The sequence below is a fragment of the Nicotiana tabacum genome, chromosome 17, assembly GCF_000715075.1.
Source record: "Nicotiana tabacum cultivar K326 chromosome 17, ASM71507v2, whole genome shotgun sequence".
NCBI lineage: Eukaryota > Viridiplantae > Streptophyta > Magnoliopsida > Solanales > Solanaceae > Nicotiana > Nicotiana tabacum.
This window is the reverse complement of record NC_134096.1, coordinates 130,829,107-130,848,200: the sequence shown is the minus strand read 5'-3', so window position 1 is coordinate 130,848,200 and position 19,094 is coordinate 130,829,107. Positions and strand designations below refer to the sequence as shown.

Sequence of the window (19,094 nt, the reverse complement as noted above, 5' to 3'; positions counted from 1 at the left end):
AATTATTCACAAACATTTATGTTAGACCAAAATTCATCCATTTCATAAATTCCTTAACTGCCGTTTCATATAAAAGGACCAAACTAAGAACTCATTGAGAATACTATTGATAAAAATGCCCGTTAAAGAAAGAAGACAATGTGCATAAATCAGACAGCATATAAGAACAAAAGCAAAAGCGTAAAAACGTTCAATTTTGTTTCATCAATCTTGCTCGCAGCATAGAAACAAAAAAAGCAAAGAAGATAAAATAAAAATTCCATCAACTATATTAACTAGGAATAAACAAAACGTTCACATGCACAGCATCCAAGAAAAGTTAATCACAGATTCTCCTCTTTTTCTTCAGCTTATATTAAATTAAATGCAGGTGTCTTCATTCTCTGTCCAATTCTTGGTGGTGGCAATAGGCTTCCCATTAATGTTTCATTCACTGTAAAGCACAAATAATAAAGAGCTGCTTCCTTTGTGAACTTCACTTCTAGTGGTATTTGGAAAAGGCAAAAAAAGCAACAGTCTTTAAGCTTGGGAATTGCCAAATGGAACAAATGGGTAGTTGTTTTTGGTGAAAAGGAGTAATTTTGTTGTGAATTTTGGTCTAAATGGGAGTTCATAGGATGTGGGGTGAGCTCAAAATGGAAAAAGATTCCAGCTTTAAGTTGTTGTTGGTGTTATTTTGGGGGGTATTTGTGGGTTGTGGCTTGTGTCTGGAGAATGAAGATTCAGATACTGCTGTGTATATTGTAACTCTGAAACAAGCTCCTATTTCTCATTTCTATAGTGAGCTTAGAGTGAAGGGTCACCACCACCATCACCACTCCAAGAATCAAGGTTCAGGAAATTTTAGTAGACTGGATAAACCAAGGTATTGTTTGTTAACTAATCTTCTAGCTTTTGTAAAGTCCAAGTTGTTTGGAAGTTCAAGATTGTGTATGCTAAAAGAGGGAATTCTTGTAATTGATAGTTTGTGTGTTTGACTGATGAGTTATGGCATGTAATGAATTACTTAGGTTAAGATTCTTGTGGGGTGAAACGTGATTGATAAGATTTGGAAAATTATAACACTTCCTCTCTCATAGATTAATTGTTTGAGCTGTGTATCTCCTTCCAGTTGTAATGGAGAAGTTTTAATATTACTCAATTATCATATTTTGGTATTGTCCTTAACTGTCATTTTTGTATTTCTTGCATTAAGGGACTAGTGCTATTGCTCATGGTCTGGCTTCTTACATTATATCTCTTGTGAAAGTGAGAAGCTTTACTATTTCCCATCATATTATTGATCAGCTTTATTTGAACCAGCAATATTTCGCATAAACATGGCCACCATGCTTCCTCCATATCACGGATGCACGATTCTTTATTGAGGAAAATATTCAGAGGAGAAAAGTATCTGAAACTTCACAGTTACCACTACTTGATCAATGGATTTGCCGTGCTTGTTACTCCCCAGCAGGTATGTTACCAGTGAGTGGTCTTGAAATTTTGTTTCATTAACAGCTGCATTGCCTTTTTTGTTGCTAATCACGACACTGTTGATAGTTGAGTCATTATGTAGTTTTGTGTGTGTTTTGATCTCAATATCAACTCATGCATATGATGGTATTTCAAGGCTTTCAAGCTTGCAAGTAGGAGAGAAGTGTCAAATGTGATTTTGGATTTCTCGGTCAGAACAGCAACCACACATACACCACAGTTCCTGGGTCTTCCTCTAGGGGCATGGGCTCAAGAGGGTGGATTTGAAACTGCTGGGGAAGGCATTGTGATTGGTCTCATTGACACTGGAATTGATCCAACGCACCCCAGCTTCTCTGATAATACACCTGAGCGACATTATCCTGTTCCAGAGCATTTCTCTGGCATTTGTGAGGTCACTCGAGATTTCCCTTCTGGATCATGCAACAGGAAGCTTGTTGGCGCTCGCCATTTTGCAGCCTCTGCTATAACCAGGGGGATATTCAATGCAACTCAGGACTATGCTTCTCCTTTTGACGGTGATGGGCATGGGACGTAAGTGTTTCCCTTCCCTATGGATCATTTCACTATAACCTTTTTTCCTCAAGCACTTCAATTTCTAGTAAACTAAGTGCGTATCAATTAGTTCCAACAAAGCGGCCGGGATCTAACTAGAATTTCATTCCAATCTCAGTATTGTTGGAATTGGTCTCAAAGAAGCAATTGCCTTTGGTTGAAATGCTTATTTTACATTCCATAGTGTGTCCCTTAAATATTGTTGGTCTGGATCATGATCAATCATTATCTTTATCATTTTAAGGCTCAACTTGAGCTCAAGTAACCATTGGGATAACCAAACACCTTCATTCTTCAATAAATTACAGTGGCATGAAACCTTCTAAGCCTAACACAAATATCATGGTTTTTCTGAAATAATCTTTTTGCTTTTGAGATATCCAATGATCCCTTTTGTATCCCATGACAGATCTCTTGTTCATGTAACCTACAAGACATGCGTTTCCATAAAATTCAAAATCTGGTACAGAGTAGGGTAACCAACCAAACCTGCAACGTAGTCTTTGATTTGGGAAAGAAGCAACCATATCATTTTGACTATACACTTGTTGAAATTCATTGCTTCAAATGTGATAATGTACCATCTTCCCTCGGTATAGCTGAAAAGACTGTTTTATTTAATGGGAGTTGCTTTATTTAGACTTTGGTGACATTAAAGTACTTTGAACTAGTATGCTTACAGCCATGGAATGTACACTTGATGATCCCAAGGATTTAAACCCACACTACATACAGACAAACGGACACACACACACAGGAAAAAAAGGAAATTGATGATTGTTCAGACCTTCTTGATATCGTCGACATGCTTTTTGCAAGTATACAGTTGCTTATGTCTTCATGGAATCTTTTAGTTACTGATAGTAATTCTATTAGCAAGTGGCTTGAATTTTCTTTAAACATGCAGGCATACAGCTTCAATTGCAGCAGGTAACCATGGGATCCCTGTTGTTGTAGCTGGACATCACTTTGGATATGCTAGTGGAATGGCTCCTCGTTCACAGTAAGAGACCTGAAAATTCAAATCTTTTTCTTTTTTGATTTGCAAATTTACCTATGGATTGTGATGCTCAATATGTAACTATAGTCTGTTCTTTGGAAGAGATCCCGAAAGAGATACTGATGATGTTGCTGTACTCGCTATTGATGTGTATACCTATACTAAATTACAATCAATTTTCATGCTTATTCTCTCTTCCGCTCAACTTCCAAAACTTTTCCCTCTTTGTGAGGTTTGTTTAATGGTCTGTCTGGGCATGCTAGTCTACTGGAATATGTGATCCCGTATTTGCTTCTGCAGTGACTACTAAACCAGCACCTTTTGAAAGCTATAGCTCCTGATTATAACTTTAACCAAAGTAGCTTTTGTTACAAAGCAACTGAAATCAAAGTGTTTTTACGAATTCAGAACACTTAAAATGCTTTTGAATTTCCTGGTAATACTAGATTAGAACTCAGCTTGTAGGACTACTACTGAAGATATTTGTCTCTACTGCTGAAAGGGGTTATGATTGCCAGAAATCTTTCTTCCTGATGTTTATGATATACTTAAGTAGTTCTATAAATATGGATGCGTTGTTTCCAAGGGGAGTTGGATCCTGGATAAGTTAGCAACTGCTTCAGTTGTGAGCCCTTTGCAAAACCGACTACAGATCTACTACATCTAGTCTGCTCTGTCGACCTAACTAAGTGCTCATGTCGAAGCAATTGAGTTTACTTTGAGTTAATTTCCTAAAGTACAATATTTATTGAAATCCTATGAACTAGACTGAGATATTGATCACCAGTTGATATTTGCAGTGTTGCAGTTTATAAGGCATTATACAAGAGCTTTGGTGGCTTTGCTGCAGATGTCGTTGCCGCCATAGACCAGGTACCTTTTCATTTTTAGTTAGAGAGTAGAGAAGAAGGGTACAAAAGAAAGGAATGTATCTGTGTTTGGACTTCATACAAACGAGAGAAGAAAGTAAAATAAGTGCTGCAGGTGTTGTTTCCCTGCATTGCTTGTACTTTGATCTTTTTGATTGTGTATAAGCTTTCAAATAACTGCCGAAAATGGGATATGATCTTCTTTTCTGATTTTTGATGTGTGGACATTTACGTTGACCTAGAATCATTCCCCTCACTGGAATTTTGAGATTTCCAGTTCCATCTGATGGTGCTTTGGATTTTCTTCTCTTGAGCTGAGCTTTTCCATATAAACAGCTAAAAGAAAACAAAGAACAAGACAGCATTTTCCAGTCTATTTCCATGAGCTCGACATTGAACATGCAGATGTAGATTTGCTATAAGTGTCACAATACCTTCAGCAAAGTATATGTGCTTAATCTTATGACAGGAGTGGTCGCCCGAATTCCACAATGTGGCAACATCACACATTGATGCTTGTGTTATTAGTGGTAAAGCAGCCTTGTTAAAAATGGCGGTATAGAAGGAAAAAGATCTCATTGTTATTGGACAACTGTTCATGTATGAAAACCTTATTTCATATTAAATTGTACTCTCTTCTTCATCATTGTAGTAAGCATAAGGTGCATCTTCACAAAGCAAAAACAAGATATATCTTCATTCCTTAGCACTGATACTTATCTGTTTTCATTGATAGGCAGCCCAGGATGGTGTGGACATAATCAATTTATCAATCACTCCAAACAGGCGTCCTCCTGGTGTCGCTACTTTCTTTAATCCTATAGACATGGCCTTACTGTCAGCAGTTAAGGCCGGCATCTTTGTAGTACAAGCAGCAGGAAATACTGGACCTTCACCTAAAAGTATTTCTTCCTTCAGTCCATGGATCTTCACTGTTGGTGCTTCAACCCATGACAGGGTTTATGGTAACTCTATAGTGCTTGGAAACAACATTACAATACGTGGAGTTGGACTTGCACGTAAGTCTATCTTGATGATCAATTTAATAATTATTCTGTAGAACTTATTGTATAAATAAAGTTCAACAATTTTTTCTTAATAAAATATCGGTCGAGAATGAAAGATGACTTTTACAGGGTTGATTTCGTGTTTGATCAAGCTACGCACTTGGACATGTTAAGACCTGTTAAAGAATATGCACTAGTAGCCTAGATATTTTGCCATAAGGAATATTTTTCTTGTTAGTTTTAAACCATATTTGCTCTCCTATCTTAAGTAGTAAAAAAAAGTTGCATAATATTTCTGGAATAACATGAGTGAAACTGTGACGATCATCTGAAATTAAAATTTTCCGGGTTTTTTTCTTTTGATCTACTATACATCTACCAAACTTGAGTCTTCCTTGTTCTTTGACATATCCATCATCAGCATACAGTCATGAATTTGGTAAACAAACCATTTGCATGTTCCAAGACATTTTTGGCTTGTACATACTACTGTTCTTTCCTATGCATAAATTGGTTAGTTTTCACTGGATAAAGATAATGGAATTAAGTAACCATTAGTTTTCTTTGGGTGCAAAGGCAGTTGTTTGATTTTAGCTTGCACTCCACTTCAGCTATTACTACAATTTATTGGGGCTAGCCCTTTGTCCATTAAGGTTCTTTACAATTTAAAGAAGTTCCTGTCATGTGATTGGCTTCAAAGTTGTGTATTTTTCTGCAGCTGGAACAGATAGCATGTACACTCTAGTTATGGCAATTCATGCTTTGAATGACACAGCAGCTAATGATATGTATGTGGGTGAATGCCAAGATGCCAGTAGTTTCAATCAGACTCTTGTTCAAGGGAATCTTTTAGTTTGCAGCTACTCTGTCCGCTTTGTTCTTGGACTTTCCACCATCAAACAGGCCCTGGAAACTGCTAAGAACCTTAGTGCAGCTGGTGTTGTGTTCTACCTCGATCCTTTTGTCATCGGTTTCCAAATCAATCCGACTCCAATGAGATTGCCTGGTATCATAATTCCATCTGCAAATGATTCTGAGGTATGTCTTGAGATATGCTACTCCCTCCATTTCATTTTATATGGTAGTGTTTGACTGGAAAGGAGTTAAAGAAAGGAAAGCCATGACATTTCATTGACTATACGAGCATCTCATTAAGGGTACACTGAGAAGTTTAAAGTTAAAGAAATTCCAAATATAGAAAGGTGCCATTCTTTTGGAACAAACTCAAAAGGAAAGAGCCATATAAAATGAAACACGGGGAGTAATTTTTATCATCTGGCCAAGTCATCTTGGATCGCTAATGAAGTTTGATAAAAATCTTATATGTACATTATCATCAGCTTACTCCAAATTCTTTCAACTTTTGGTTCCCATGCACCCAACTGTTTATTTGCAATTTGCATTTACTGATTTCAAGTAACTTGGCAGATCTTACTTCAGTACTACAATTCTTCATTGGACCAAGATGAAGTTACTAAGAAAATTATAAGGTTTGGGGCAGTTGCATGCATTTCAGGGGGTCTTAATGCAAATTTCAGCTTGTCTGCTCCGAAGGTTATGTTTTATTCTGCTCGGGGACCAGATCCAGAAGATAGTTTTCTTGATGATGCAGACATACTTAAACCAAACCTAGTTGCTCCAGGAAATTCTATATGGGCAGCTTGGAGTTCCGGTGGCATGGAATCGGTTGAGTTTGAAGGTAGTTGAACTAAAGAAAGCTTGTAGGTTACTGTAAAGCTATCTCTCAACAAATGAAAAAATGCTACTTGTACATGTATGAAAATGACATTATATATTTGCTTACGTATGGTACTTGATCCAATATTTAGGTGAAGATTTTGCAATGATGTCTGGAACCAGCATGGCGGCCCCTCATATTGCTGGTCTGGCAGCACTCATTAAGCAGAAATTTCCTAGCCTTAGTCCTGCTGCTATTGGATCTGCACTTTCTACCACAGCTTCTCTTTATGATAATAATGGCGGTCCCATATTGGCCCAGCGCGCATATGCTAACCCAGATTCAAACCAGTCTCCTGCAACACCTTTTGACATGGGAAGTGGATTTGTGAATGCTACTGCTGCATTGGATCCAGGCCTTATTTTTGATACAAGTAAGGCACTCTTCTTTGCTCCCGTGTATCTTTGCTGTGGAAGTTGAGGAAAATTTATTATTCGTTCTAAAATTTAAGTAGTTATCAGATGTTATTAATATGTGAATGATGGACATGGTGGTATATCCACAGTTCTGCTTATATTTTGGCAAATTGAGAGAAAAGAGTATGTCTGAAACTGGTTTAAGGAAGATGTTCTGGAAGTCTTACATTTGTTTTACTTGAAAGGTCTATGTTGACTTGACTTAGGCCTCACTACAATGCTGATCACAATTTTATGGAGAAAGTTACTTCTCAGTTTTTAGTCTATCATTTTAAGTAGTTATCCTGTATTTTATGTAAGATTATATCTACTGGAGACATATGGTGGTTACTCCCACACATGTTTGAGCAACCAGTGTATTTTTTGGGTCGAATTGGGGGTTTGAATAGATAGATCTTGTCGTATCTCTTCATCTTCTGCCTGTCTCTGATATGGCATTTGAAAATGTTCATTGTAGGCTATAGTGACTACATGTCATTCCTCTGTGGCATAAATGGATCGGCACCTGTGGTACTGAATTACACTGGTGAGAGCTGTGGAGCATCTACAATGAATGGAACTGAGCTGAACTTGCCTTCCATCACAATATCGAAACTGAATCAATCCAAAACAGTACAAAGAACATTGATAAATATTGCTGGCAATGAAACATATGCTGTTGGTTGGAGTGCACCTTATGGAGTTTCTATAAACGTCACGCCAGCACGCTTTTTTATAGCAAGTGGGCAGCAACAGGTCTTGAATTTTGTCTTTAATGCTACTAAGAACAACACTGCACCAAGCTATGGAAGAATTGGACTATTTGGAAACCAGGGTCATGTTATAAACATTCCTTTGTCAGTCATAGTAAAAATTTCATACAACACAACTAATAGCTGATTCAGCTGTTAAGACTTCTCTTTTTTGTAATTTTGTTGAGTGTCCAATTTTTTGATTTGTTAGGCTCTGTAAATGTGTTTGAAATGTAGATAACTCATTGGTTGATGATAAATAACCATGATGTGATTTTGTTCGCCGACTGATTATTGTTGTAGTTCTTAAAGTTGAGGAAAAATAAAATCTTATGGTAGAAGTTTGGGACCAAGGGCTTTACTAAGGGGTGCCATGTGGCACGGTTTCACAATTTTTATTTTATTTTACTTATAAATAATATTCTTCTAAAAAAATACATGTGCGTATGCTCAATATAGCTAGAAAATAATACAAAATAAACATTAATCTGATATAGAAGTAAAACTTTAAATCAGATTGCCAGTCTTTTGCAAAGTCTTGTTCATCAGTTTTTAAACAGCCCCTCTGCCATTTCAGGGGTAGGGGTAAGGCTGCGTATATCTTACCCTCCCCGTACCCCAAAAATGGGCAATCCTGAGCCAAATCCAGTTTTCCAAAAACAAACAAAGGTTCAGAAAGGGAAACTACTGGGTTTGTTGTTGTTCATCAGTTTTATGGTCAATGCTGGAGGAACAAAGCAAAGGGGAGGAATCTCCAGAATTGAGTTCATTTAATTCACATAAAGTACAGAACCACAATGCTAAGATTGCACTTCAATGATCCAACAATCACCAAATAGCTTCTATAAAAAATGAAATCACATCGCAAACAAAAGCTTCCAATCTGCAAATCAATCCGTGGAGCGATGGTTTGTGAGATTCTTCTGTACAGGGTGTCTCTCAGACATTTTCTCATGATATAATCAACAAATCTAACAGGATAAAATAGTAAAAGAAGACTTGAGTTTTATATATTTGATTGTAGGTCACACCACAAACTCAGCACACATGAAGCTTTGACTCATTTCCATCAACTAGTGAGAGTCTAGGTCAGATCATCTTCATCCAAAGGCTCTTCATTGTCTTTCGTGGCTTCATTCTTGAACGCACTAACATCCCCCGTAGGCAATTTCCTCGCAATCTTGATGATCTGGATTTATTGCAATTTGTGTTAAATGTTAAAATAGCAAGTTGAATGGATTATTGAATGGCTTAAGTACACACTCATAAACAACAGAAGTACAATTAGATGTAAGTGCAGGAAAGAAGGGGAAAGGGAAGGAAAATAGATATCACACAAATGAAGCTTCTTGCTTATGCATCTTAATTTCCTTACTTTTTCGTCCAAGTGCAAATCAAACTCTCAAGCTCATCATTAACTGTGAAGCATTGAGCATTGACAATGATCTAGAAGCTACTCACGAAACAGCTATGCAGACCAAACAAGAAATTTTTTTGCAGTTCAATTAACGAAGGACTCTTTGAATTCTGGGAGAAAGTTCTGAAGCAAGTAGGAAAAATATTATACTGAGTAAAATGGCTTACGAAAACAAATATCAAAGAAAAGTACAAGTTTTTATCAGTCGGGACGATTTAGCTGAAAAGATGCTCCAAAAATCTTATTGCTAGAAAACTACAGAACCAGTCACTTGCGGGAGAGAAACAGTTGGATTAAGGAATGTCTAGTTTAAATAGAAACCTGGTGATACCCCATTCCAACCATTCTTACCAAAAAGCTGAGAACTAACCGACCCACTTATTGTCATTCAAGACGATGTTACAAGCCTAAGCACAACAGCCATCCAAATAATTGAAATAGTAGGCAATTGCAACTCAATATTGTCAAAAGAGCTACTCTGTGCCATGCTAAATTTGTTAGTGTAAGACAGTACTTAGCACTCGTCATCTTGACTCTAAAACTCTAATACTGTATGACTAACCGTGTGATCAAGATTTGATACAGTGCTTGATTGCGCCACGCGTTTAATATCCTCAACATCGCCTTCAGCATAAGCAGAGAGAAATTTACCAGCACAGCGACCTTGATCGCTATTCAGGAAAACTTCAACCCTACAAAGAAGAGCCAACAACCGTGTCTTTAGTAGGATAAGAATTAACCTGATAAAATCATGAGTAAACTAAAAATATAAGAGAGGTTATCAAATCCAGAAGCAAACATGAACTTGAAAAATAAAACTGTCCATATAGATTCATCAGTCTGAGAAAGATAAACATGAAAAGCTGAATAGGTAGGGATACACAGAAGCCTAACGATTTTAGCCGTCCATTCCTTGTTGATCCTCTTCCCTTAGCATAATGTCCCAGATGCTCAACTCACAAAAATAAATAAGAATTAAAAAAATACTCTAGGCTAAAATAGAAGGATATTAGACAAAGGCAAGTATCTGGAGGTCCATAGTCGGTAGTTCTTTTCTTCTACTATCATTTGTTTACCAGATATTCAAACAACAAACTCTTCCCACTTAGATATGCGACTCACATACTAATTGTGTGATTTGCTGAAGCCTTACACCAAGAATAGAGGAGAGAACTTGTACAATTTGCTTACAGGACATTCATTTACTGCTCTATCACAAAGGGAACAAATATCGAACCAGTGAACAAAAATTTGCAGCAGCACATTTATTCATATATTTTAAAAAACTCTATATTAAATAGGAGCAAACTGAACTCTTGTAGTAACCATCAGTCCTTTTCAATAAAACTTGTTCTATGACAGAACTAAACAACATTTACCTTAACCATGCATGTGGAAGATCCGGGGTATGATTTCAAATAATGAGCGGATGTGGAGTCCAACAGGAGAAATACAAGCTAAGAAGGATCCAAGTAGATGGACTCTAAGATTCTAGGGACTTGATGAGGATATTATAATCCAGAGATGCCTATTTATTGGCTATTCCAGATTTCACTAAGTCTGACTAACCCAGGTGAAAGTAGTATGGGATCTGGCACTCCTAGACTTAAAGATAAGGAAGTAGATTAATGTAACTGGGCTAAACAAGGTTGAAGAAGTTGCCCGCCAAAGGGCACTGGAGAAAATGCATTGAAATGGTAAAAGCATCAATCACATCATTATACGCCTCATCCTTGGATCATTGTGTTGGAAAACTCAAAGAACGCTTTTGGACCTGCCTATTTTTTGGGTTTTCTCCATACAAGACATATTTCCTTAACCACAAACACCATAAAGAGATGTGCAAATGAAAAAGGGAATGCTAAACAGTGAACTTCACTAGAGAGATTGTATTGCACTAGAACCTGTGATAAGATTCAATGGGACTGAACACATCCAGAAACTGGTTTAAAACTAAGTTGCTCCAACACGGCAGTTTAGATGCCGCATCTGTGTCGACACGACACTAGTATGGGTGTGGATATGGCATCTTTTCTGGATGTATCGGATCTGGTCAAACAATTTTGGGTACTTTGACCACGACGGCCGGAAAAATTCGAGACGAAACACAATTTGATTCCCAAAATCAGAACCAAAACTAGGGTAAATTTGAAGAAAATAGCATACTTTATCTAGGAAATCAATCCTTTACTTATCTACAACTTGAGAATAAAAAATAAATCCACACTTTACAAGCTATACGTAAGTATTCCACAAAATTTCTCATAATTTAGAGATATTTTTATATTTTTGAATTATTTTTAGCCGGATCCCTACACCCGTATCCGTACTAGGATCCGTATCCCCGAATCTTAGAATTTACATCTCGAAGGATCCGACTTCTAGATCCGCACCCATGTCGGACACCCGCAATGTGTCCGAGCAACTTAGGTTTAAAATGCATTTGTATTGAGACAAGTAAGACATTTAGGTGCAGTAAAACTAAATAAATAATCCACGCAAAGCAATAATGGTGGTAAAACAGCTAACTTGAACCAGCTGACAACTAACTGAGCATGTCATCCCTACTTGCTAGGCACCCGTATATCAGTACATGAGATCGTTCTTTTCCTTTTTAAGGAGTGCACACGATATTGTTAGTTTCTCTATTTGAGTATATGGGTCCACATGGAGTGATATACTCATAACAAGAAATTAAAATTCTCAATTTGAATGGTCTAATGGTTATTATCTGCATGGTAAACTTCCTTTGCCAAGCTACCGGGAAGCAGTCTAAAATGAAAAAGGAAACAAGGCCAGCCATGCTACAAAGCTTTGAAAAGATGAACAAGAAAGAAAAGATGCTGGTCAGTACACAAAAACTATAAGCGTCAAAGAAAACTACTTTTTCCTATTTGTTAGATCTCATTTCACCTATACTATTTGCTTTCCCCCTTTCCCACCTAATAAAATGTTATTCTTTTTTCCATCAAACCAACTTTCAAACTTTAAGTTTTTGCAATGGACTTCGCTTGTCAGATCTCGTTTCACCTTCTCCATATGCTTTCCTCCCATTCCACCTAGTAAAACTTTTATTCCTTTTTCCATCAAAACCAAATCTCATACATAAATTTTTTTAATGGACTCCACTTGCTCTCGACTTCCAATTCTAGCGTTAAAAAGTAAAACAATACATATGGAGAATTAGAAAATTAATTCTTGTAGCACTTAATTGCTTAAGTCATGAGCATAAAGGTACACAAAAAGGTAAAATCAACATACTTGAGCTGATGAAATACATAAGTAACTTACTGACAACAATCATTGTAGCACTTTTCCGCTTGCCTAAAGTCATGGGCATACAGGTATACAATGATTGCACTAAGATAAGCCTGCAAACAATTGATTACTTTAGCAAATGCTGAAAGGTTGAAACCTTCACTTCACAGAATAAATTTTCAAGTATTTTAACACTATATTTATCTTTATTGATAAAAAAAAAGTATTTTAACGTTATATTAAAAATTTATGCCCACATTAATCATGAAGAGACAAGTCATGGATGATGAGTTAGATATGGGATCAACAGATCGTTACAGAGAACCTGAGATACCCACTCCAACATTCAAGCACGTGTTAACCAAGGACTACTATTCTCTAAGAAAAAGAAAACTGAAACAAAAAGAAAATACAATAAGGCCCATATAAACTGAAACCATAATCACATCCTCCTGAGACAAGACTATCTCCTCAGTAGCTTGAAGAATTGGATGAAATGAGAGGATGATGGTAACAACGCCAACAAGGACAAAGTGAAAACAGCAAAAAGAGGCAAGAGGGAAAAAAAAGAAAGAAAGTCACCAAAAAGGGAGGAAGAAAAAAGCATACATAGAAATCTTAGCAATACATATGAGCCCATAAGTTCGATTATATCATTATTATGTGGAAAATCAGAAACAAACCAAAGGATCCAAATTTCCTATATTCTAAACCGAAACCAATCCCATAACTGAATAAATTCTGTCTAAATAATCCAAAGAATATCAGCTTTTTTGTTAAAACCGAAAAATGCACACGGCTACAGATCACTCATTAAAAATGTCTAAGAAAAGAAAACTAAAATATAAGCAGCAGATGTGAAGTTTAGGCATTAAGAAAGCCACAAGGGTAGACGAACTACCAAAGAGGCCACATCAATATCGCTGACATTGGGTCCTACATACATATGCAATTGACGGACAAAAGAATGGCAAGGAGAAAGGGCAAGAGAGAGAGAGAGAGAGAGAGAGAGAGAGAGAGAGAGAGAGAGAGAGAGAGAGAGAGATCGTGGAGAGAGAAAGAAGCAAAAACTGCCATTTATTATTGTTCAAACACATTGCAAATAGTTGTAGCTAATGAAGAATTGCAGTAGTAACCATTCCTTCAGAATGCGGAAACTACAGACTAAAAATTCTGGGTTTCAAAGGCTATGGCATAACAAACATGGACTTTGCTAGACTTTCTTTATCCAAGAATTAAACAAGATAATGTCAAAGTAGTGTTCAACAATAACAACAACCCAGTATAATCCCACTAGTGGGGTCTGGGGAGGGTAGTGTGTACGCATACCTTACCCTTACCCTGGGGTAGAGAGGTTGTTTCCGATAGACCCTCGGCTCCCTCCCTCCAAGAACTCCCCACCTTGTTCTTGGGGTGACTCGAACTCACAACCTCTTGGTTGGAAGTGGAGGGTGCTTACCATCAGAGCAACCCACCTTGTTTGAGATAAAATAAATAAGTAAACTGTCCAACCTTGCACTGGCTATGTGTTGCGTTGCACTTATCAGCAGCTAATGCCAACCTTAATAGGATACCTGCAGCGTCTTCATACCTGCATGTGGTGAGTTCAAAGTCATCATCACTTACTAAAGGTAGAATCTGTGTGAACCGCTTCAATTAAAACTTAGACTGTTAGAAATGAGTCACTTTTATTTATTTTCTTTAGGTTTTGTATAGCGTCCCTCACGTGTGGGTCTGATGCTTATTCCTAGACCAAACACATGAATATCCAACTCCGAGTGGCCCAAATCTAATCAAATTAATTACATAACGTAAATAAAACAATACAACAACAACAACAACAACAACAACAAACCCAGTTTGATCCCAGCAGGTGGGGTCTGGGGAGGGTAGTCTGTACGCAGACCTTACCCCTACCTAATATAGGTAGAGAGGCTGTTTCCAATAGACCCTCAGCTCAGAAGAAGAAAAAGAGGAAGAAGAAGAAAAGAAATTAGAAAAAGAAAGAAAGGGGAGAGAGAAGAAAAGGAGGGAGAAATGGTGCAAATTGGTCCACTTAAAAGTTAATAGATTTAAAGATGTGAGCTCTTTTTTTAGGTCTACAATGGGAAGACCTAAAACTTAACAAAATTCCGATATATAGAAAGTCACAGTCGCTCCCAACTTGGTTCCGACCTTTTAGCTCAACAAGGTATGAATATTTTTATATTTAGAAGGTAAAAAAAGAAACAAAAAGAAAGAGGTCAAAAGATACATTAGATTAATACACATTTAGATACAACTTCTAAATTCTAAAAGTAATATCTGCCTTAAATGTAATTCTTACTTTTCAAGCTTCAGATAAACCCTTGTAGCATCACGATATAGATCAAAGGCCATTTGTTCCTTCCCATCCTCTTCAAGCATGTCACAGGCTTCAATATACAACTGAACAGCTTCATCAGGTGCACCATCTTCTAAAGCACTATAACATTAACAACCTTTTATCAGATACGACACATTGTTTCAATCTCAGGCAAAAGGAAAAAGTATCAAACATATAAAAGGAATCTACAGTTAGAACTGGATATTATAGAAAACTGTTAGATCCACCAAAACTACCCCCTCCCTAACCAGAGTTTCCCATTGAACAGGTTAGTAAGAGAAACAGAAACAGGGCCAGTTAGGCACAGAATTTAGACTTATGCCAAACACAAAACTGGCATAGTCGGATTGTGCCAGTGATTATCCGCTTTTTCCCATTTCTTTGTTTCACACAGTGTTGTAAATAGCGTGAGGCGAGGCGATGCGAGCTGCCATCGCTATTTTACAGTGTGGCGTAGCGTTTTCAAAGTGGGGAGTGCCTCTGCCTCTGTAGCGTGTGGCGAGCTGTAGCGTCGCTTTTTTGCAAAAAAGAAAAGAAGAAGGCAGCAGCAGCGATCTGTTAAAACAAAAAATTAGGGCTCGCGATTTCTTTACTCTTTCTCCTTCAAGTCGACAGCAGACCTACAGCAGACCAGCGATTTCCTTTCTTCTTCAAGTTTCTTCATCAGGTGTGCTTCTCTTCATCTCTTTTCTCCTTTCTTCTTCTCCTTTCTTCTTTCTTTGAGTTTCTGTTCTGTGACTCTGTCCAATTTTTTTCTTTCTTCTTCTTCTTCTCTTCTTCTTTCTTTTTGTTTTGGGCTCTGTTTTTTATCACTGCTGCTGCAACAGAACAGAGTCTGTGTTGCTCTGTTTTTTCTTCATTTTTCTTCTTCTTCTTCTTCTCTTCTTCTTTTTTTTTTTTTTGGCTCTGTTTTTTATCACTGCTGCTGCACTCAACAGAATAGTCTGAGAAGAGCTCTGTTTTTTCTTCAGTTCAGAGAGCTTCTTCAGTACTTCTTCTCTTCTTCTTTCTTTTTTCTGCTCTGTTTTTTGTTTTTCAATTTTTCACAGCTTCACTTTGGATTTTTGAATTTTTAATTTTTGAATTAATTTTTTTGAATTAATATATTATTGCTATTGAATTTTTAGTTATATATATAATATTTTATTTTTTTGTATAAATTTCACATCAAAAAGGCGAGCGCTTCGCTGCTCGCCTCAGTGAAGCAGGCTCTCGTCGCTATTTGTCGCCGCACGCTATCCATGGTTTCACAACTATCAATCTAGCACATAAAGCCGGGAAGCCACCACATCTAGAACACTCGACTCCCCTCTTAGGATATCCACTAGAAGACATCAGCCAACTCCACAGGAGAACAAGGCCTTCACTCTTCAATCTTCTGTTCTTATATAACCCCTTTCAAACTTTCCAGTATTTCCCATGCCCAGTCCACCCTATTCTGTTCTTCCTCTTGACTTTATTCAATTGCCATTCTGGAGTTCTTCAATGGTGGGCGGAAAGACACCTAGTGGTAACTTTTAATAACAATTGCATGACGCGACATCTAAAATGTAAAAAAAATGGTAGCTTTGACTGAAACAGTGAAATGCTTGAATTTTATTCACGCTTAGATTTCTGTTGTACCTCCTCAGTACTTTTCGTCCTGCATTTTTTCTTCGCTGTACTTCTGGAAAGTAGAATTAAGTTTTGATGTAAGCAGGTAGTTGAACAGGTTGGATCAACATAAATGGAACTCAAAACCTCTTCTCTTGAGTTTGGTCTCTAGTTCAGTTTTAAGCAAGACTTGGCTTAATTTGGTACTTAGCTGTTCAACATTGAAATTATATCATGAGACTAATCATGGATATCACTTTAATTGATTTTTTGCATATTAGCATTAGAAACCTTTTTAATTCAGCAATGAGTAAGTTCAACACTTCTGTTAATTCTGATCAGTCTAGCAATATATCATGCTTGCCTTTTCTCCTAAATCCTGTCAAGATCTAATCATCTAATGAGAGATATTTAAAGTCGATTGACCACTTTAAGATATATACTGGAATAAGGCAACCGGCAGAATGTGGATTCCATATAGTGCACATTATACAGAAGCAATTGTTAAAATATGCGCTAAGGAATAATCAATGTTTAATCCCACTTCCGGGTTTCTACAAACATATTTTAAATTAACTTGAATTCAAGGCAGAGGTATCTTTGTTTATCAATTATTATTACTTAAAATACGGCTGAATGTTGTTCAAGGAATTGTAAAAATGCAAGTCAAACAACTGACAGAAACTAGTTAATCACTGATATGGTATAATCAGATTCAACAAATCTACACCTCAATCTCGAACTAGTTAGGGTTGCTATATCAATCCTTCCGTTTTCCAGAGCTAAACAAGGGGTTCCCTAGGATCGGGGAATCTCTAAATCTGTAATCAGATAAGACTTAGAAATCAACGATTTCAGAAATTGTAATTGATATAGCATAAAATAGATTGTGCCATAGACCCCTGCACTTTTGGACAGTTTTTGGGTTGTAAACTGGTAATAGGCAATTTACAATAACCACCTCCCACTTTTTTGCACTAAATTGGAAACAAAATAAATGGAATAAAAGCTGAAATATTCAATGAGTTTGTTGTGGATTTATAATTTTGTGCACTGAATCTGGCACATAATGAAAGGACAATAGCATTAAAGATAAATGCAACCAAATGAGTCAGCGACATACCGTGCACCTTTTCCAAGCGCGTCAGATGCAGGTTGGGCCCTCCCACATTCATTGTACAGCTCAGAGGCCCTTCTATAAAAGTCAGCAACTTCTTTCCAGTTGCCTAGTTCCTTCGCCATGGTAGCAGCAGACTCCATATGTTTAGCAGCATCCCAAGGCCTGATTTACTTGTCAAGGATCTCAAAACCGACTCAATCGACAAACGACAAGAAAAATTCAGAGAAACCGATTGGGGAAAAGGATACGAGGAAAGCATCTCTTGCCCTTTTGAAGCTTTCTCAAATGCTTCTTTTGCTTTCTCATAACTTTTAGCAACCCTAAATCCATTAGCTGTAATGCAAGAACATAGTGTCAGTCACGTGATTAACATGCTCAAAATGTTCCAATTTATGTAACATTTGTTTTACTCGAATATGAATATCGTACATACCTGCCTGCTCATATAAAACAGTAGCACTTCTCCAATCGCTACTCCACCTGGTAAAACTTAATTTTGTCCTATACAGATAGGGGAACAAATAATTACATAAAACTTAAAACGTGGAAAGAAATGAGGATTAAATATACAAAGGCTTCTTTTTGTACTTTGCATCAAAGAAACAGAATATGGTATTTTGCACCGCCATAACTACATCTAATCTCTCGGATCAAGCGCATTAACTAAAAATTTTGCTTTCAAGTCCCAAATCCAAATATTATTCCAGAAAATAAAAATATCAACGTTAATAAAGATCAAAAGAGTAATCAAGATGCTCCAATCTCTGATCAGAACACTATTTTACTGGTTGGTGACTTGGCGTAATAATTAATAGAATATCAAAATCTGATCAAGAAAATGGAAATTTTCTTAGTTCAATCAAGTGCTTAAACATCACACGACGGGAAAAAAGTAAGCACATTCCATTGCCACTCTCATAAACAATTCTTAAAATTATAACAAAATATGCCCTTTATAGACAGCTTAAGAGTTAAGACAATTACATGTAGATGTTCTGTATAAGCGTGTGAGAGTGTATTATACCATATTTACACGAGTAACTCAGAGAAAGAGACACCCTCTTACACAGGTTTGGTCAGACACCCTTAAAATTGTTTATATAACAACAAATTTATCTGACAAGAATTGAATCTTGGAAAATATACAAAGAAAATGACTCATAAATAGATAATACAGAATTCATAGAGGTGGTAGGTGAGGTTTTTACAGTTTATCGGCTTTGGCGATCAACTTTTCAGGATCGGAACCCATGGCTGATGATGTGCTGTTTGTACCTTTCTTGCTTCTCCGGTCAATCTGAGAATCCGGTTTTGCTCCGCATTTGCAGGGACCGTATCAGAATGAAGCAACTTTCGATTAATTGCGGAGTTGGCCCCAATGTATGGTGTCGTAACTTTTGACCCAATTCAATATGGGATTGACTCCATATTCCTTTTAAGTTTTCAAATTTATATAATCTCCATCAATCGTATGGCGTCGCAACTTATAATGGTAATCAACATGGGATTTATATATTTTTTTGACCCAACTCATTGTCATTTTTATTTA

The 19,094-nt window shown here is 36.9% G+C and overlaps 2 protein-coding genes across 2 annotated transcripts; one reads left to right on the top strand and one right to left on the bottom strand.

Annotated features, from left to right (window-relative positions):
* Window positions 1-188: 188 nt before the first annotated feature.
* LOC107770087 (subtilisin-like protease SBT2.2) lies at window positions 189-8,079 on the top strand. The gene is made up of 10 exons (XM_016589350.2): window positions 189-865; window positions 1,303-1,456; window positions 1,613-2,010; window positions 2,939-3,034; window positions 3,832-3,904; window positions 4,637-4,919; window positions 5,626-5,945; window positions 6,336-6,606; window positions 6,737-7,018; window positions 7,519-8,079. The coding sequence occupies exons 1-10, from the start codon at window positions 603-605 to the stop codon at window positions 7,938-7,940; spliced, it is 2,562 nt and encodes an 853-aa protein (XP_016444836.2). The 5' UTR covers window positions 189-602; the 3' UTR covers window positions 7,941-8,079.
* Window positions 8,080-8,609: 530 nt separating this feature from the next.
* Window positions 8,610-19,086, bottom strand: LOC107800454 (gamma-soluble NSF attachment protein-like). Its single transcript, XM_075235094.1, has 9 exons — window positions 18,754-19,086; window positions 17,979-18,046; window positions 17,794-17,878; window positions 17,549-17,707; window positions 14,794-14,931; window positions 13,980-14,058; window positions 12,501-12,580; window positions 9,772-9,901; window positions 8,610-8,981 (listed from the first exon to the last, which is right to left on the bottom strand). The coding sequence occupies exons 1-9, from the start codon at window positions 18,795-18,797 to the stop codon at window positions 8,877-8,879; spliced, it is 888 nt and encodes a 295-aa protein (XP_075091195.1). The 5' UTR covers window positions 18,798-19,086; the 3' UTR covers window positions 8,610-8,876.
* Between the last annotated feature and the right edge of the window lie 8 nt (window positions 19,087-19,094).